The sequence below is a fragment of the Physella acuta genome, unplaced genomic scaffold (genome assembly GCF_028476545.2).
Source record: "Physella acuta isolate Inbredline_101_S28 unplaced genomic scaffold, ASM2847654v3 ptg000580l, whole genome shotgun sequence".
NCBI classification, from domain to species: domain Eukaryota; kingdom Metazoa; phylum Mollusca; class Gastropoda; family Physidae; genus Physella; species Physella acuta.
The window spans coordinates 256,824-277,952 of record NW_026732099.1 but is presented as its reverse complement, the minus strand read 5'-3'; the positions used below and the strand labels follow the sequence as shown (position 1 = coordinate 277,952).

The 21,129-nt window shown below is 36.9% G+C and overlaps 2 protein-coding genes across 2 annotated transcripts in view; both read right to left on the bottom strand.

The window, feature by feature from the left end:
- Nucleotides 1–367: 367 nt before the first annotated feature.
- On the bottom strand, nt 368–5,802 carry LOC131947073 (uncharacterized). The gene is made up of 4 exons (XM_059308152.1): nt 5,640–5,802; nt 4,509–4,598; nt 1,635–1,769; nt 368–548 (listed from the first exon to the last, which is right to left on the bottom strand). The coding sequence occupies exons 1-4, from the start codon at nt 5,777–5,779 to the stop codon at nt 422–424; spliced, it is 492 nt and encodes a 163-aa protein (XP_059164135.1). The 5' UTR covers nt 5,780–5,802; the 3' UTR covers nt 368–421.
- Nucleotides 5,803–5,907: 105 nt separating this feature from the next.
- Nucleotides 5,908–21,129, bottom strand: part of LOC131947048 (uncharacterized) — a 48,977-nt gene continuing 33,755 nt past the window's right edge. Inside the window, exons 3-7 of the mRNA XM_059308133.1 lie at nt 15,203–15,390; nt 10,347–10,545; nt 9,494–9,660; nt 6,610–6,769; nt 5,908–5,951 (exon numbers count right to left, since the gene is read on the bottom strand). Of these exons, the coding sequence (XP_059164116.1) occupies nt 5,908–5,951; nt 6,610–6,769; nt 9,494–9,660; nt 10,347–10,545; nt 15,203–15,390 (758 nt within the window). The remainder of the gene's footprint in view (nt 5,952–6,609; nt 6,770–9,493; nt 9,661–10,346; nt 10,546–15,202; nt 15,391–21,129) is intronic.

Sequence of the window (21,129 nt, the reverse complement as noted above, 5' to 3'; positions counted from 1 at the left end):
GTTTCAAATGCGTAGGAATACGTGACCTTTATGAGATTCGAACCGAAAAAAAATTAGTTCGAACTCTATACAAATCAAACACTGGGTTATGGCTCTATTATTGTCTTGTTCCCATCTCTTTGTACTTTGCTTAATGTTGTTTAGATGGTTTTATATTATAATATAGCCATTCGGTAAGAATAATTATAGCAAGAAATCTTTGCTATATACTAAAATGATATTTCTAGTTGGGTACTTAAAACTATTTTTAAACGAGTTATTTGGATTTTTAAAAATCTGAAACTAAAGTATTTGCTCTTAAGTCTGTTTTTTTTTAAATGTGTATTAATCTAAGCTAAAATGTAAGATGTTTTTCCATTCAAAAACGTGATTACAAAAACGTGAGATATTTTTATACAATTTCTGGCTATTTCTATGAGCCCTACTCTGCTATGAAAAGCCTTTTTTTCTTGGTGGGTTTTCGCTGGAATGGAGTCTTGTCCACGGCGTTGGTTTTTAAGATGTCAGCAGCCCGTTTGGCCATTTGCAGTGTGGACAAGGCATCGTACCTACAGAAGAAACAAAGCATGAGGATGTTTTAAAAAAAATGTTTTCCTTTTTTCTTTAATCCTCGTCACTCCCTGTGGAGTATAGGGCAGAAACAAATCTTCGCCCTCCCACTGTTTTGGGCGGGCCACTTTAATTCGTGCCAGGTCTTTTAAAAAAAAAATACTTAGGTAATATTACAAAAATATTAACTAAGTATATTTCCCAAACGATTCTCCAATGAAATTTGATAGTATCCCTTATTGTTTCCGTAGCAGGTAGCGTCATTGAGGAAGAGCTGAGATGCATCCGCAACGGGTGGCACTATTTAAAGGGTGACATCAAATAGAAAATAACGGAAAATGTACTTTATGAAGCGTATTTTCCCGGTCTTGAGTTCGAATCTGGACACGACAGTAGGGCGTCATGAGTATAACCAGCTCTGATGAGTACGTAAAGGGAACCTAAAGACGGCTGGGCAAAGTGCTGACCACACTATCTCTTCATAGGCCGAGTTCATAGAAACAGATGAACTCTATATCATTTGCCCAATGGACCGTCAGATTCGAAAAGAGAACTTTATTAAATGTATTATACTGTCAAAAAAAATTGTATATGGAGAGAGGTGACGCTAAGCCTAATATGTTAAATTGTTACATTGGGTGGAGGGGTTGGGGGGGGGGGGGGGGGGTGGGGGAGTGAGACCCTCAATTAATGCATTGTATTTCACACAACCTTGTGATGCCTTGCCTAGTATTATTATTTATATGTGTGACCTTGGTAAACAATAGATGCAACACAATGGATGTTTTACTTCAATACAGAGCTACTCCTGCAGTTACTATGACAACCTACCTAGCCATTTTTATTGTTCATGTTTTCATGCCTTGCATCGTGTTTCAAATTTCCATGGCATCATAGCGTGTCATGGAATTTTAATGCCAACATGCCTTATCAAAAATGTCTCTATTATGTAACAATGACAATCTACCATGTTGGGTTCATTATTTATGTTTTTCCTAATTGATCTACATCAACCTTCGTGTTACCATGACTACCTAACTCGCCAACAGTTCTACACCAACTTTCGTGTTACCATGACAACCTACCTAGCCAAAAGCTCGTCCTTCATTGCCTGGGTGCTAGTTCTCCCCGACACCCCGCTGGCGCCCGCCTCAAAATCACTGGCGTGGAACTTGAGCGCATTTTCTCCGAACGGCCTATTGTGTAAAGGATCCCAAGCTCTGTGAAAATGTATTCAAAGTTATTTTTTTATACCAGCTGGACCACGACTACTCATAAGGCTTTAGTGTCCCGAATTAATAGAATTCTAAATTAACTTCGCGGCCCTTTTCTCTAAATATTTTAAGTGTCAGAAATGTAATAGAATTCGTAATGAACTTCATGACCTTATTCTCTTAACATTTAAAAAGTGTAAGAAATGTAATCGAATTTTAAATGAACTTCATGGCCTTATTCTCTTGACATTTAAAAAATTATAAATGTAATAGAATTCTAAGTGAACTTTGTTCTCTTAACATTTAAAAATTGTTAGAAATATAATAGAATTCGTAATGAACTTTATGGCCTTATTCTCTTAACATTTAAAAAATTATAAATGTAATAGAATTCTAAGTGAACTTTGTTCTCTTAACATTTAAAAATTGTTAGAAATATAATAGAATTCGTAAGGAACTTCATGACCTTATTATCTTAACATTTAAAAAGTGTCAGAAATGTAATCGACTTCTAAATGAACTTTATGGCCTTATTTTCTTAATATTTAAAAAGTGTTAGAAATGTAATAGTGTTCTAAATGAACTTCATGATCTAATTCTCTAAACATTTAAAAAGTGTCAGAAATATAGAATTCTAAATGAACTTTATGGTCTTATTCTCTTCACAATTAAAAAGTGTCAGAAATGTAATAGAATTCTAAATGAACTACGACTATAATCGATAAACGTTTATTTGAAAACAATCAACGTCTCAGAAGACCTTGTAGCGTTTTCCGATCGTTACACCAAGAGGTATTTAAGTGGAGAAAGATAAGAAAGGGCAATATCGATGGGGTGAAGGGGGTGCGGATCAATAACACGCTAACACTTCAACAAAATTTATTTCTGGGTGATCAAAGGAAGTAAAATCAATTATGATAATGCAATCAACAGCCAACAAAATAGAAGTAATTTGACGTAAAATAATCCTAGGCGTTATTTAACGGTTTTTGCTTAGAGTTGTAAAAATATTAAGATTGATTACCAGATAAAAATGTATTCAATAATAAATATACATAAATGTTTATTCATATATATTTATATGTATATATGTATATTTATATAAATCCATAAATATACGTATATATATATATATATATATATATATATATATATATATATATATATATATATTCATTTATTTATTTATTTATTTATATATGGGTGAAATTATCATTACGTTGGTGAGTTAATAACATTTTCTGTATTTCTAATGTTGTATTACAGCTGACTATACTAGTATGCTTTTAATTGACAGTAGACAGGAATACGAGACTCGCAGATATATGAGCTTGGAGATTAAGCTGTTGTTTCCAGATACGAATTAGGGCACACTTGTACATACTGAATATTATTTATTTTATTTTTTTGTTTTTTGATTATCAGCTAAGCTGATTTAATCGATAATAAAAGCTTTTAAAATTTAGTAAAAAGGGTCCTGGGCCTAACCCCCGGTTATTTAACCCACACCCCCCTCCGCTACGTCATTACCTCACCCCATAGCCAATATCCAAGACAATTTACTCCTTCCCCCCTTCATTGTTACCCCGTCCTCTGCCAATACCTCCAAATGAATTACCCTTATAACCTAATCATAACTGTTTACTTAACATAACCCTTTTACCAGTGGCGTAGCGAGGTCGGGTCTCACCCGGTGCGGCACTTAATGGTGTCACCCCCCCCCCCCCTCCAAGGCGTAGCGACCCTTCCCTGGGACAAGTTTTCGATTTGCACCCCCCCCCCCCTCCCACAAGTTTTTGATTTGCAACCCTCTCAAGTTTTTCTCTATATTTTGCTATTTTTTGCCTTGGTGTCACCCCCCTAAATGGTGTCACCCGGTGCGGTCCGCACCCCCGCCCCCCCCCCCCTCGCTACGCCTCTGCCTTTTACCAAACCTTAACTCTAAAACCTAATCTAACTAACCTTAACACACTTGTTCTTTTTTTTTGTCGGAGAATAATTTATAGGGAGGTAATTCACCTCTACTTAATGTTTTGGTGGGGGGATGGGATTGAATTGGTGATATTGATGGTAAGTGGGAATAAATTACATCAGTGGCGTAGCCAGGATCGTCTCAAGGGGGGGGGGTTCCAATTTTTACCCGGGGACAAACTTTCGATTTGCACCCCCCCCCTCAAACTTTCGATTTGCACCCCCCTCAAACTTTCGATTTGCACCCCCCCCCCTCAAACTTTCGATTTGCACCCCCCCCTCAAACTTTCGATTTGCACCCCCCCCCCCCCCTCAAACTTTCGATTTGCACCCCCCCCTCAAACTTTCGATTTGCACCCCCCCTCATACTTTTATATATATATATACCGAGGGGTCTATGGGGGGGGTTATGACCCCCCCTTAACACCCCCCCTCTGCCTACGCCACTGAATTACATCCCCCCCCCCATAGCCTCAGTTTCAGAAAGCATCCTTTCAATAAAATTCGAAGTTATAATGTTTACTTTTATATCGATGCATTCAGAAATACATTAACTACATTTACATGCGTTGTCTAAGTAAACAAAATAATTAACACATGAACCAATCAATTTACTTGCAGCCCTCTAACATTGGCATGCAAGTGATGAAGGTAAATTGATCCTGTTTTTTTAAAGCCTTAGCTCTATCTTAGCTTTAACACATTTAACTAAAACTGGCATAAGAGTCGTGTTCTATACTAGGCTAATCCGCCTTAACTAATGTTTAACCTTACCTGAGGTTGGGGTCGGCAGATAGGGGAACGATTTCAATTTTTTTGGCCTCAGAAAAACGCGAAAAATCTGTGGCCTTGAGCGTAGTTGACCTTTAGAAAAAGAAAACATAAAATTAGATTGTGTTCAGATAGTGAAATATTTAATATTTACAATGAAGGTTACATACAAAGTCGCCTTCGTATTTTTGAAGACAGTTGTTAATAAACATAAAATAATTAGAATGTATTCCCTTCAAATATGTTTTCAGATTTTTAAAGTAATATTATTTTTTCCATTCAGTTTCATTATATATATATATATATATATATATATATATATATATATATATATATATATATATATATATATATATATATATATATATATATATGTGTGTGTGTGTGTATGTGTGTGTGTGGGTGTGTCAACTCAGAGTTAATGTTAACGACACTGAAATAAAATATCCGTGATACCTGCGTCAAATCACAAAATTGTGGTAACTCTATACTGCGTTTCAAATATATGTATTTGCATGTATCAATTATGCCGTCTTAATTAAGAGGAGTTTATTGAATAAATGATGGAATATTTCTAAACACAGACATACATTTCTAAAACCTAAAGTGTATAGGTTTTGGCAACGGACCAGTTGCCAAAACCTGTAAATGGATTCCAGACAAAATGGTGACACCAATTTCCATGCAGGTGATATCTTAATTTTTGGAAAGGTAATCTTAATGATGTCCGTGATATTTTACTTGTTGGAAATGTAATCTCAATGAAGTCCCAGATATCTAATAAGCTTAAAAGGTAATCTTTTTAATGTCCGTGATTATCTTACCTGTGATCTTAATTATGTCCCACTTGTTGAAAGAGTAATCTAATAGGCTAATGTCCATAATATCTTAATAGGTTAATAGGTTAGTGTCTATAATACTTTACTTGTAAGAACATTAGTTTTAATTAAGTCCCAGATATCTCAATTGTTGAAAGAGTAACCTAATAGGCTAATGTCAATAATATCTTACTACATGGAAGAATAATCTTTATAATAACCGTGATATCTTACTTGTTGGAAGAATAATCTTTATAATATCCGTGATATCTTACTTATTTGAAGAGTAATCTTTATATTATCCCAGATATCTTACTTATTTGAAGAGTAATCTTCAAAATTGGCGTGGGTTCGAGTCTCTTCAAACGGTTGGGCGTCAACGGCCCTGACCGCGGGTGGCTGGCCTTTGCTCACGTGCCTCTGGGGTGGAGGGGAATCAGTGGAGGATGAGCTCATGGTAGCGTTGGCTAGCGTGAGTGTCCGAGCACCATTTGTGTCTGTTGATGAGACAAGATGGTTTTATTCGCAGGAGAACGTGAACAGAATTGAAAAGAATCAATGACATGATGATAGTAGAAAGTACATTAAAGAAGTTGAGCAGTAGCATAGATTAAAAAGTCACTATATCCTAAACATGTGCATATTAAATGTCAAAGCAGGTACAAATCTGTAGTATCTACATTACAGGAAGAGCACGCCATTCATATGTCGAGGGTATAGAGAACAAATGCAGTATGTCCACTTTTTTTGTGAAATTGATGTACAATTACACTTATATCGTAAATAATACAAGCTACAAGAACACTCATGTACAATTTCAGTAAAGTAGAATGCAAATATTTTATAAATGTTAAACATAATATTTTGCACTATTTTAGTATTGAAATGAGATTTATAAACTCTTTTTTCTCGTGATTGTTTTTTCGGACATACTGCATTTGTCCTCTATACCCTCGATGTATTCGTTTATATAAACTGTTGGGAGGCAGTATGACCAGTTTCTTTCACGCATTTGTTCTGTGAAGTAGAGGAGCGCTCTCATCGAAGCATGTCCTCAATCCTCCAATACGTCTTCTTCCCCGCCCCCTCCCCCCCCCCCCGCCCAAGATATGTGACAACATTTAAAAAAAAGATTTCATTTAAATATAAAGTCCGCCCCCTCACGAAAATATAAATGCACCCCACCGAAAGTTTCAAGTAACTCCCAACACGCCAGCCCCCGCCCCACCCCCACCTCTGAGATTCATGTTTGAAAGAAACACAGAAAATGGAGAAAACTTCCTTACTCTTATGTTCCTCGCTGAGTTTGTCCTCCAGGAACGATCCTTTACTTCCGGGTCGTCTGCTGTGAGAGTTACCAGACGACTGGGTCCTCCTACCCTCCTCCAGGAGAATGTCCTCGTCCTTTAGTTTGTCCGGCAGGTAGCACGCCCCACCGTTGGTCTTCTGGACATTGGAAGCGACATTTATTTATTGCAACGACATTTTAAAACTATATAAATCTAATGGGGCGGCGTGGCATAGCGGTAGAGAGCTTGATTGCTAACCCGTAAAGTCACGAGCTCGAATACGGGTGCGAATCATTAGTAGGCTACTGATAATGAAAGCAAAGGCGTCTAGTCATGGCGCTGACCACACAATACATGCATATTCCATTGTTTCTGCAAGATTTTTTTTTTTTTGCATGAACTGGAAAAGGTGATGATTATTTCACATCTTAGAATGAGGAAATATAAATTAAATTGCAACTTTAATTTGAAAAAAAAATTCTTATAAACTTCATAACTACTTCATATGCGCGTGAACAATGTTTAAATTAAAAACAAAATTTTTTTTCACACCACAAACTTATGACACTACATTTTCCATATAAAGGAACATGTAAGTTATACTATTACCAAATTTGGCATCTGTAGGTCTAATAGTTTTTTTAAAACGTTTTTCTTAACTCAGCTTCGCGTTTGTTTGTTTGTTTGGTTGTTTGGATGTTTGTTGTTAAAATTGACATCGAAAATTAGCCCACTTCTGATTGCTCTAGAGACCTGAAATTTGGCATGCATGCTACTTTCGCCTAACAATTTCAGATGCAATCATAAAAACTAGCAGATAGTGACCGTAATTAGCTTAATTTAATTACGCCCCAAGGACCATACAATTGAGGACATGATTTGTAAAGATACCGACAAGACTGGAGGCCTATCGACACAGTTACTTCGGCCCCAATCGATGTGAGCGCGCTGGCCGTGATCGTATAGTGGTTAGTACTTCGCGTTGTGGCCGCGACAACCCAGGTTCGAATCCTGGTCGCTCAAGATTTTTAGTCCGTGTATTTATAAACACTTTTTTAAAAACCACGTTTTTCATGTGTAGCAACGGACTAAAAAGGAGAAAATAAAATACTTAAAAAAAACTTTTTAAAAAACCACGTTTTTTATGTGTAGCAACGGACTAAAAAGGAGAACGGACACGGTAACACATTGTTAACGGTGACACGGTTGGTACGCTGGGCATGCTAAAATACACATAAACACGTTTTTCCTTAACTCAGCTTCGCGTTTATTTGTTTGTTTATGGGAGATTTGATCACGTGATTCGTGAGTAGATCTCCACAGTGGCGTAGCCAGGATCGTCTCAAGGGGGGGGGGGTTCCAATTTTTACCCGGGGACAAGCTTTCGATTTGCACCCCCCCCCCTCAAACTTTCGATTTGCACCCCCCCTCAAACTTTCGATTTGCACCCCCCCCCCCCTTCAAACTTTCGATTTGCACCCCCCCCTCATACTTTTTATATATACCGAGGGGTCTATGGGGGGGGGGTTATGACCCCCCCTAACCCCCCCCCCTGCCTACGCCACTGGATCTCCACGCCAGCAACGTAAATTACACCCTTTCTCTGTTTAAAGCGTATCGGTCGCTCAAGATTTTTTTAGTCCGTGTATTTAAAAACACTTAGTCAAGTCATACTTAATCAAGTGATTAGATAAAGTAGAAAATAAACTATATAAAAAACTTTTTAAAAACCACGTTTTTCATGTGTAGCAACGGACTAAAAAGGAGAAAATAAAATACTTAAAAAAAACTTTTTAAAAAACCACGTTTTTCTTGTGGACTAAAAAGTAGAAAATAACTATTTACATACATTTGATGACAAAAAACGTGGGTCGGGCAGATGGGTCGGGAAATTTGATGGTGAACGTACCGACGTTTTTTGTCATCAAATGTATGTAAATAGTTATTTTCTACTTTTTAGTCCACAAGAAAAACGTGGTTTTTTAAAAAGTTTTTTTTAAGTATTTTATTTAGTAAATTTTTAAGTAATGTAACTATGTTCTGACAGCCCCTTAAATTTGAGTTAAAAATTTATTGAAAAATTATGTCTATATCGCGAGTTGCTGTTGCCCATAGTGTAATATAAGTACGTTCGAGAAAGTTTAGGGGAGATCACTCTAGCTTTATTTCTGGCTACAGTTTGTTGTAGGCTAAGATATCCCTCAGCGCTTTACCACTCACAGTTGAGAGTCTGTAAATTACGTCACACTCGTAAAGGGGGGGGGGGGGGTGGAAGCTAGGTCCATAATTTTGTGATGTTATATGATGAAGTTGTAGGGGGGAAGGGGGATAAAATAGTTGACGTCACACTTTTACATTTAAAAAAAATAATCTTAGCCGTTATTATGCGTTTTTGAAAGCAGTTTTGATAAACTGTGATAGAAATTGACTAAAATACCATACGTTGACTGAGATCAGTCAATATTTTAAAGAAAAAAAAATCGGATTAAAAATTAAAATGCAAATGCAATGCAATTTCTAGGGTGGGGGGGGTGTAGGCTGAGGTGTGTCGTCATTTTAGGGGGGGGGGAATTAGCTTTTTTTTTGACGAAATGTGACGGAGGGGAAGGGAAGGATATAAAAAATCTATTTAAAAAAAAACGTGACGTAATTTATTTATGCCCCTTACATCAGTTAGAAAAAACACTTTATTTAACTAATGATATTACATTTTGTAAGTATAGTTGCTTTCAATTTCCGATCGCAAATTCAAGCTTTTAATTAAAAGAGTAGGCCTACTTGTTTTCGAATTAATGAAATTTCACTGTGTTAAAAAAAATTTACAAAAAAATAAAAGGTTAAAGTAAAAAAAAAACCGGACCCCAATATGGACATAACTCACTTGTCCTAAGGCCGATGCAGCCGCCGCCTTGTCCTGTACTAACCACGGCAGAGGTGATGAGATGCCGTTAGGCGCCCCCTCCGTCTGGCCCGACCATTTGCCCTTTGAGTCGTTGTTCATGTCCACCCACGCTTGACTGATTTGGCTGATGGGGCGTGTCGGGACCTCTGGAATAAAAATAAGATTTAAAAAAGAATGCAATAATTAATTTATCTTGTGTTCATAGTGTTCGTCGGCCATACCATTAAGGGTGTAAATAAAATAAATGAAATTATAAGGCGGATTTTCACAACTTAACAAGAACTTGTACACATTCTTCACAATCAATAACTTACATTTTATTTTAAAACATCATTATTGTTTGTGTATTTTAGCATAGCTTTTCAATCAAGCTAGTTCTCATTTGCATGATTAACCCAGTTGTTCCAATCATATTAACCATAAATCGTTAATATATTTTGTTGTACAATTTTTTGTTTAAAAGTTTACTAACTCACATTTTAAAAGATAATTAACCTAACCGTAGAGTTGATAATCCCAGTGGCGTAGCCAGAAATTGGTCATGGAGGGATTCAAAAATGTGTCCATACGTATATAATCATATATATATATATATATATATATATATATATATATATATATATATATATATATATATATATATATACAGTTCTAAACTGTATATATATATATATATATATATATATATATATATATATATATATATATATATATATGTACATATGACTTTATATATAGGGATCGGGGTCCATGGGAGGGGTTATAACCCCCCTAACCCCCCTTCTTGCCTACGCCACTGGATAATCCCATTGAACTTGTGGTCAATACTCACCGTCCTCCTCCTTGGATTGGTCAGTTTTGTCCGAGTTGAGCGAATCACAGTCCTCCTCTTTCAGCCTCTTGTGTTTCCTCCTCCTGAGGTAGACCCGGCACTTGTGTATGCAGTAGATGGCGCTACAGCCTCCGTAGATGAGGATCAGAACAGGCAGCACACAGTACATAGCCATGTTGTTTTTGTCGGAGTAGAACTCCTGTAGGGTACAAGGGGAAAGTTTAGAACTGTAGGGAACAAGGGGAAAGTTTAGAACTGTGGGGTACGAGAGGAAAGTTTAGAACTGTAGGGAACAAGAGGAAAGTTTAGAACTGTAGGGAACATGGGGAAAGTTTAGAACTGCAGGGTACAAGAGGAAAGTTTAGAACTGTAGGGAACAATGGGAAAGTTTAGAACTGTAGGGAACAAGGTGAACGTTTAGAACTGTAGGGTACAAGGGGAAAGTTTAGAACTGTAGGGAACAAGAGGAAAGTTTAGAACTGTAGGGAACAATGGGAAAGTTTAGAACTGTAGGGAACAAGGGGAACGTTTAGAACTGTAGGGTACAAGGGGAAAGTTTAGAACTGTAGGGAACAAGAGGAAAGTTTAGAACTGTAGGGAACAATGGGAAAGTTTAGAACTGTAGGGAACAAGGGGAACGTTTAGAACTGTAGGGAACAAGAGGAAAGTTTAGAACTGTAGGGAACAAGAGGAAAGTTTAGAACTGTAGGGAACAATGGGAAAGTTTAGAACTGTAGGGAACAAGGGGAAAGTTTAGAACTGTAGGGAACATGAGGAAAGTTTAGAGCTGTATGGTACAAGGGGAAAGTTTAGAACTGTAGGGAACAAGAGGAAAGTTTAGAACTGTAGGGAACATGAGGAAAGTTTAGAACTGTAGGGAACATGAGGAAAGTTTAGAGCTGTAGGGAACAAGGGGAAAGTTTAGAACTGTAGGGAACAAGAGGAAAGTTTAGAACTGTAGGGAACAAGGGGAAAGTTTAGAACTGTAGGGAACAAGAGGAAAGTTTAGAACTGTAGGGAACAAGAGGAACGTTTAGAACTGTAGGGAACAAGAGGAACGTTTAGAACTGTAGGGAACAAGGGGAAAGTTTAGAACTGTAGGGAACAAGAGGAAAGTTTAGAACTGTAGGGAACAAGAGGAAAGTTTAGAGCTGTATGGTACAAGGGGAAAGTTTAGAACTGTAGGGAACAAGAGGAAAGTTTAGAACTGTAGGGAACAAGAGGAAAGTTTAGAGCTGTATGGTACAAGGGGAAAGTTTAGAACTGTAGGGAACAAGAGGAAAGTTTAGAACTGTAGGGAACAAGAGGAAAGTTTAGAACTGTAGGGTACAAGGGGAAAGCTTAGAACTGTAGGGTACAATAGGGAAAGTTTAGAACTGTAGGGAACAAGAGGAAAGTTTAGAACTGTAGGGAACAAGAGGAAAGTTTAAAACTGTAAGGAACAATGTGAAAGTTTAGAACTGTAGGGTACAAGGGGAAAGCTTAGAACTGTAGGGTACAAGGGGAAAGTTTAGAACTGTAGGGAACATGAGGAAAGTTTAGAACTGTAGGGAACAAGAGGAAAGTTTAGAACTGTAGGGTACAAGAGGAAAGTTTAGAACTGTAGGGAACAAGAGGAAAGTTTAGAACTGTAGGGAACAAGAGGAAAGTTTGGAACTGTAGGAAACAAGAGGAAAGTTTGGAACTGTAGGGAACAAGAGGAAAGTTTAAAACTGTAGGGAACAAGAGGAAAGTTTAGAACTGTAGGGAACAAGAGAAAAGTTTAGAGCTGTAGGGAACAAGTAGAAAGTTTAAGACTGTAGGGAACAAGTGGAAAGTTTAGAACTGTAGGGAACAAGAGGAAAGTTTAGAACTGTAGGGTACAACAGTAAAGTTTAGAACTGTAGGGTACAACAGTAAAGTTTAGAACTGTAGGGTACAAGGGGAAAGTTTAGAACTGTAGGGAACATGTGGAAAGTTTAGAACTGTAGGGTACAAAAGGAAAGTTTAGAACTGTAGGGTATAATGGGAAAGTTTAGGTGGAACTGTAGGGAACAAGAGGAAAGTTTAGAACTGTAGGGAACAAGAGGAAAGTTTAGAACTGTAGGGTACAAAAGGAAAGTTTAGAACTGTAGGGAATAAGAGAAAAGTTTAGAGCTGTAGGGAACAAGTGGAAAGTTTAAAACAGTAGGGAACAAGTGGAAAGTTTAGAACTGTAGGGAACAAGATGAAAGTTTAGAACTGTAGGGAACAAGAGGAAAGTTTAGAACTGTAGGGTACAATAGGGAAAGTTTAGAACTGTAGGGAACAATAAATTGTACCTGGAACTTAAGGGAACAAGAAAAAGTTTAGGTGAAGCTGTAGGGAACAATAAGTACGTTTAGATTGAACTTTTTAGGAAACTAGCGTTTTTTTTATGTGGAACCTTTAGGAACAAGAGGAAGTTTAGTGAAGCTATGGTGAACAAGAGTAATTTTTAGGTTGAACTTTTCACAACAAGAGCATTTTTAGGTAGGTCTTTCGGAAGAGAAACACTCAGGTGGATTTTAGGAAAAAGAGGAATTTTTAGGCGGAAGAATAGGAAACAAGAGAAAAGTTTAGATGGAACTTTAGGAAATATAAGTGACTTTTATGTGGAACTTTAGCTAACCAGATTAATGTTTAGGTGAAAGTAAAGGAAACAAAAAACGTTTTTGTGGATGTGGTTAAAAAAAGAGGAATTTTTTGTACAACTTGTAGGCCTAAATGCTGTAAAGTAATTTTTTTTTATTCTAGTGTGGGGTTGAGTGTTACGTTTCGCTTGTGAATATGAAATATCAGAAAACATAAAAATGGCTTTTAAAATTAATCATATTATGTGTATTTGAACTAAATTTTACTCGAATCGTTAAAATAACGAAATACTATTCTCATTTTGATGCTCATGCCTAATGTTTTAAACTAACAAATCCCAGCTATGCAGTTTTGTCAACTAAGGTTATCGATAAATATAGTAGCGGAGATGCCATTTTGGAGAAAAAAAAAGTATAATAATGGTTTTTAATAACAGAGATTAGGTGGATTAAATTTAATCCCTCTAGCTTCGTAACAATGAGCAAGGATTACTGATAACATGGAATATGATATGCTAGATGCCTGCTGATAAAACAAGGTAACACGACCAACTTATAAGAACCCAATTAAACCAATCGCTAATTAAGCCTCTGGCGGTCGCATAAGTAGCAATGCATAATCTTTATACTCAGAGGCGTAGCGAGGGCGGGGCGGGAGTTGCGGACCGCACCGCGTGACACCATTTGAGGGGGAGGTGACATCAAGCCAAAATATTGCAAAATGTACAGAAGAAAATGCCTTTTTGCCAGATCCATAAGTGAGTGATTAAAGTGATATAGTCTTTTAAGTAAAAATCGACAATTATTAACAGAGGGTGAAACCATGACGTAAACGTGCTAACTATAAAGACTGCATTATTAACAAACTATAGAGAAACATCGTTACTATTAAGCCTGCAGTGATTAAAGCTTATACACATACATGTTCGCGTATGCGGCATGTATTTAAATTTTAGACCTATGTATGCCGACTCACATACATTCACAAACACACACACACGAATATATATATATATATATATATATATATATATATATATATACTTTGTTTCTTGGGGGGAGGGTGACACCACGAAGTGCCGCACCGGGTAAAACCCGACCTAGCTACGCCACTGTTGAAACTATAATGAATCTGATGAAACAAAGGGTGGTAAGTAAATGTGGCCACCATATCTTCAAATAACTGAATTTCCCCTTATCAAAGTACTAACTGCTTATAAACCTATACAGTAAAACATGTCTTCATGCTCTGACAATTGTACATATTTACTTTAACTATAAGATTATCGTGTACATTCTTTTACAGAGAGTGGTCTCCCATTCCCACCGCTATGTAACATTATTGATTGGGTTTGATTTTTCCGTACTTCAAAACCCCACCTCAATTTGTTCCGCTAACTTCGACATTTTTAAATTATTATTTCTCAATCAATGCAATTATCTTTAGTAATTGTCGTCTCAGTTCAATACTAAAATCAATGTTACCATATGAATTAATAATACAATATAATGTCTATCCTGGAAAAAACTTATTCTCTCCACTATATCCAGTAAAGAATAACTATTTTATTTAAATTGTCTCACCTCTATTTTCTCCAAAATAATTTTGTCGTTACTATTGAGTATCTCATCTAGCATAAGTATTTCAGATCCAGACATACCATTACATTAATATATCACCTCTATTCTCCCTTATATATAGGGCATGCCTAATGTGTCTTAGAAGGGGAGAAGGGGAAAGGACAACATCGCGATAAAAAAGAATAAGGCTGGAATCCCCAGGGTAGGAGGAAAGTTTGTCTGCCAAAGAAATCCTGGAGAAGGACCTTGGAAGATGAGGCAAGGGCTGTCGGGTTAACGTGGGCGCAAATAGAGAGAGATGCTCAAACTCGAGTCCAATGTAGAGGTCCGGCTACAGCTCTTTGCTGCCAAAGGGCCACAAAGGAATAACGTTTTAGATATCAGAATCATTTCTGCTTTATAGGCCTACTTGTTTTACTTACTTCTGAGTAGATCATTAAGCTGAAGCACTTAAAATCCAATCAGAACCATGAAACAATCTCACCTATATTTTATGCCATATAGGCCAACATTTGTCGTCACTTGTGAGTATCCTTTAAACAATAACCATTTAAAATCCACCCAAAACCATGCAATTATCTCACCTCTATTATCTGCCATTTAGGCCTACTTTTATCCTTATTTGTGAATATCCCATCAACAATAACCCCTTAAAATCTAGACACAACTATGCAACAATCTCACCTCTATTTTCTGCCATATACTTTTGTCCCCACTAGTCGAGTTGCCCGTATCCCTACGGGACCGTGACAGCAGTATATCCAGCAGTGAATCCCTGGGCTCCTCCATGTAATCCAGCCATGGCAGCTCCGCGTCCACAAACACGTCAGACTGGTCTGGGGAGTTGGTGCCATCATTGGCCTGGACGGTACCTGGGGGAAACAGGTGTTAGGTTGCTGTTTTAATACATTCTTTGGATGAATGAAAGGGGGTCGGTGTGGTCGAGTCGGTGGACGGTACCTGGGGGAAACATGGGTTAGGTTGCTGTTTTAATACATTGTTTGAAGGAATGAAAAGGGTCGTCGTGATCGAGTCGGTAAAGCTCATGGTTGCTAAATCGAAAAGTCACGAGTTCGAACCCTCGGGCAGATGAGGCTCGTTAGCTAAGGACAGCCACTCTTCTAGGAGAGACAACTCCAAAGTCAAACAACTGCTGCCTTGTAGTTTGTTCTTGGTTGGACAAAGGCTATGGAAGCAAATCCAAAAAGAAAAGCAGGCTGAAATTGGAGTCAATGGCCTCAATGGCGCATATTTAATTGTGTTGGAGGGAATCCCTTCCAACACTAAAATTAAGGAAGAATAAGAATGAATGAAATAAGTGAAATATGTATGTTTAATGGTTTTATTATATAAAGCTAAACTAAATGGCTCCATCAGGCTGGTCTTTCGAGTATGGGACATGCTTGTCATAACCGGTGCTTGGCAGATACAATCGTACCGTTTTTATACATTGTTTGAATTAATTAATTTATTATCATATAATACACAATTAAATGGTTCCATAGTCAAAGACGCTTCGGTTATTGTGCTTTGGTAATCAATGCTTAGGGCCTGGGCAGTAGGTTCAATAGAGCCAAATGTTGATGAATTAATTTAGTGAATTATGTATTTTGAATATGTTTGTTTTATATAAAACTAAACTAAATGGCTACATAGTGTATAAGCCGATTTTAGATATTGCGCTTTAGAAATCAAGGCGAAATATATTGTGAAGAGCCAAATGTTAATGAATGAATTTACTGAATCATATATTTTGAACATGTTTGCATTATATAAAACTAAACTAAATGGCTCATTAATTGTGCTTTGGAAATCCAGGTGCAAAGCCTGGGCAGTACGATGAGAAGAGCTGTATGTTACTAATGTATCAAACCATCTCTCCAAACAGCTGATGCTCAAAAGGAGGCGTTAACTTTTTAACTATATGATACAATTTTGTGGCGTTAAATGTATTCTTTTCATTGACTCTTTTTAGAAATCATTGAATACAATTATTTCAGTAGTGTTTTTTTTTTTATTTGAGTGGACTATTTTACTAAACAATTTGTTTTATATAATATAGCTTTTCTTTGTATCATTATAAGAATTATTGAATAAGACTGGTTTAGTAATTTTTAAATCACATTTTAGTGAACTACTTTACTTAACTAGTCTAACGTGTTAGTTTAGCAAACGAAGACTGTTTATTTTTAACTTTAACACACGTTTTCTTATTTATTGATTGCCATCACACCAAGCCAAGCTTCCCCAACACATACAACTTGTACATAAATATTTTATAACCCAACAATAATCAACATTTGTATAGTAAGCGATTCATTGATTAACAGAATACTTTCAGCACAGAAAGAAATCGATATGGCTATACTAATCTGTGACAACCATACAAAGACATTACTTGACAGATATATGATTAAAACTTGTATGTGTGGTCAACTGGTCAGCGTCTGGTTGCTAAAAATAACCCCCTTTTGAACCTAAAGGTCCATGGGGTAAGTGAAGTAGAGTCCACCTATTTCTGTGACAACGATAAAAGGATAAAAAGATAATGTGGCCAGCACTATGCCCCTCCGCATTTACCTTCCCTAACGTGAGTCAGGTACCAATGAAAGCTGGATGGACTCAGGGACGTCCTACTGAACCCGCCTTTGAACTCGCGACTTTGGTGTTAGAAGTCTAGCGCTCTACCTACTCTGGTTACTAACCTAATCCAGCTGGCAAAAATTTGGGGAAAGAATCGACAACCGGAAATCTCGCTACACCCAAAAGAAATAAAAAGAATAATAAAAAAAAAACGCAAATGTGGTCTGACACACACCCTCACTACACTAAAGATGATGGATATTATAATTTGACAAGAAAACAACAATACACAATCTTTCGACTTAGAACAGACAATAACAGACTAAATCAACACATGCATAAAAAACTAAAGGTTGGGTGTGGCGAAATGTGCCCTTGTGGCAAGGCCCCGGAAAATACGGAGCACGTCCTTCAGGAATGTTCTTTGTATAGCCAGGCGCGAGTCAGACACTGGCCCCTGCTCACCCCACTCAGGGAAAAATTATATTGGGTACCTGCCAACCTGGAGACCACAGTCCGGTTTGTTCACGAAGTTGGACTTGTTGTCTAAATCCTCCACCATATTCTCAATTAAGAACGAAGAAGAAGAAGACTAACCTAATGAATACAGAATTTACCTTGTTTTTAAATTGTATTGTTCTACTCTTCCCTTGATTGTTTCATTATTTCCGTGTAAAGAATATGAACCAAAGATGCGTTACGAATTTAACTTATATTTTAAAAATCTCTGTTGAATTAAAATGTGACGAAATGTTCTACTGTTAGTAAAGATAACTGTTCGCTATGACCACTAAATAAAATCTACAGGATTATCACCAAAACAAACATATGGAACAATATGAACCGGTTACGAACAATTCACGAGATTTAACTTTGGTTATACCTGATCTATTTAAACAACTATAGACAGACCATGACTACGATGCTTTTTACATGCTTTTATTTAGTTCTCAATGTCAGTTTGTTTGTTTGTTTATTTGTTTGTTTTGGTTGCTAAAATATGTAAACGATCTCATGAGCGACCAAATCTTTTGTGAAAGAAAGTAGTTTTATTAAAAATAATGTTATTAATTTATGATAGGTTATCTGTAGTATCGGTACAAATTAATTTGGACAAGTCTTTGGAGTTTTTAAAGAATGTTATCATATTTATAGCCCTGTAACAGAAACAATTTTTCTATAGGATCGTCAATAGACAAATCGTGAGGGTTTTCAAACAATATTATGAAAAGAATGAAACATACACCGTCAGTCTTGATTGAGCGTTAAATTTCAGCTATACCTGTAAAAATAATTATAAGTAGATAACAAATAAAGATTCTTCATTAGCTATTAACTGAGCAGATTTCGTATGTTTCCTGACCTCGACGAGATGGTGGGGTCAGTACTATGCCCCGCCCTCTGTACTTTCCCCAAAAGTCAGGCACCATCAGATCTGGGTGGACTCAGGGACATCCTACAGTCACAATTCTGAACTGAAATCCGACCTCGAGACCTTCGGGTTAGCAGCCAAACGCTCTAACATTCGACCACGCCATCCCTATACACATAATTACATACAAAACAAAATGGTTTTATGTTATGATAAACTTTGTACATATACCATCTGTCTTGATTCTGTTACTTACTCGTGTACAAATATTGATAGAAAACAAAGGTGATTTATAAATAATGCTAAGTTAAACTTTGGAATCCACAGGGCAGGAGGAGGAGAGGCAGACCCAGAAAGACCTGGAGACGTGACCTGGAAGAAGACACCAAAAAGATTGGATACACCTGGGGACAGTTGGAGAGACTAGCCCAGGACAGAGATGCCTGGAAAGCTCTTGTCAGCGGCTTATGTCCCAGGAGGGGCGACAGGCAAACCTAACCTAACCTAACCTAACCTAATCTAAACTTTGCACATAAACCGTCTGTCTTGATAGAGCGTTAGCTATGCCGACACCAATACGGTTAAAAAACAAAGGTGGTTTTTATAATAATGATATGATAAGCTCAGCATATAAACGGTTTTGTCATTACTCAGCATCACGTGACATGACACAGCATAGAAAGTGCTAAAAATAGATATATGATGAAGATTGATAGTGGTGATAGAAAATATTGGAGATGATCGATCGCCGGCAGTGTGTTGGCCAAAACTACTCGATAGTCTGTGAATGATTTGATTACAGTTGGGCTGTATTCTATGGTTTTTATTTTCAATCGTGTATTGATGTTATGTTTGTTTGTGGATTTGGGTTTTGTGTGTGGTTATTGTCTGGTTATGTGTATGTTTTTGAGTGTGGTTGTGTGTTTTTAAGTGTCTGTTTCTTTATATGCTTGTAAAGGATGTTTTGATTCGCGTGTTCGTTTTTGTTTTCACACATGTATTGATGTTATGTTTGTTTGTGGATTTGGGTTTTGTGTGTCGTTATTCTCTGGATATGTGTATGTTTTCGTGTGTGGCTGTATGTTTTTAAGTGTCTGTTTCTTTGTATGCTTGTAAAAGATGTATTGATTTGCCTGTTCGTTTGTTTGTCTTTTTGTGTGTGTTTGTGTGTTTGCTTATTTGCTTTCTTTTGTGTCTGCTTATGCAACTGCTTATATTCTGTATGTATATTTGATTATTTGATTGCTTTGGTATGTCTCATAGTGCTCCTGATTGTATATGTTACTCTACTTGTTTGCCCCTAGCTAGTCTGATGTTGTGTCTAATTTCTACTTGTGTGTCTATTTGTTTATACTTGTTTCCTACGAGTACTATAAGTGTGTCCTTGATTCTAGTTGTATCGTTCTAGTAAGTTTAGTGTAACTCTAATACCAGTAAGTCTTTTTTTAACTATAGTTGCTTTCTACTAGTGTGTCTACATGCGATTCATCTTGTTTCCTACTAGTGTGTCATACTTGTGTGTCTGCTAGTGTGTCTGTTTGACTCTTCTAATTCCCTTCGAGTGTTTCTTCTAGTGTGTCTGTTTATGACTCTCCCCTTCGAGTGTGTCTTTATAACTCTACCCTACGAGTGTGTCTGCTAATGTGTCTGTTTATAGCTCTACCCTACGAGTGTGTCTGCTAAATGTGTCTGTTTATAACTCTACCCTACGAGTGTGTTTGCTAGTGTGTCTGTTTATAACTCTACCCTACGAGTGTGTCTGTTAAATGTGTCTGTTTATGACTCTACCCTACGAGTGTGTCTGTCTGTCTGTGTTGTTGCCAGTTTACTCGAGGCGAGCATGAGAGACTAAATGTCCCGAAGAGGCTTTGGCCCCAGGTGAATGACATATCGATCTCCATCGATTTATTTGTTGCTGGTTATTTACGATGGTAGCTAGTACAACCCTTTTGTCTTGGCCTCACGTTTTAACGTTTACAATCCCAGGATAAGAAATTGTATTTAGTTTAAATAATGAATTGTTCGTGTTTGCTTTGCTTCAGAAATGTAAACAAAGCAGTGTTTTTATCTTTTTAATATTCCAATATTTTTTGTTAAGTTTTACGTGTGCAATGAGTGTATGCAAATTAACTATCTGAATTTAGAAATACATTCCATTATTCTTACAATGTGTACAGAGTTTTATCAAGAATGTAGTTCATGCTCCCTGTATTTTCAATAGACATGGATGTAGTATTAAACGTTTTGTAAAGCTAAATTCTAAATCGGATCTCAGAAACATGTTGGGATTAATCTTATCCTTAATTCGTGAAATCATGTGCTATTTATGGGTATAAACTTTACAAATACTTTTATTTAAAAAAAACAACTTTAGATTGCCCAGTCTACGCAACAATAAGCTGCATCACTGGATAGATCCAACGCTGATGGCTACTAACCCGAAATTCTCGAGTTCAAACCCCATGGCAGATGACCCTTGTTAACTAGGGACTGTAAACCATCTAAGAATCTAACTAAAATTCGTACTCAATCAGGAGTAGATTCTCTTATACGATAAGTTTACCAAATCTGGTTTCCTTTCGGCATTTACTGGAATCAGTGCTGATACCAAAAGAATAGTTTTGCATTCCTTTAGACAAAACCGGCCAATATTGAG

Bases quoted from the DNA above. Each gene is read 5' to 3' on its own strand.
- LOC131947073 (XM_059308152.1), bottom strand. From the start codon at position 5,779: ATGAGCTCATCCTCCACTGATTCCCCTCCACCCCAGAGGCACGTGAGC. The intron at 4,599-5,639 runs GTAAGATATCTG...CTTTTTCTAAAG, and splicing joins GAAGATTACTCTTCAAATAA to GTCAACTACGCTCAAGGCCA. The intron at 1,770-4,508 runs GTAAGGTTAAAC...ACATTTTCACAG, and splicing joins TCTGCCGACCCCAACCTCAG to AGCTTGGGATCCTTTACACA.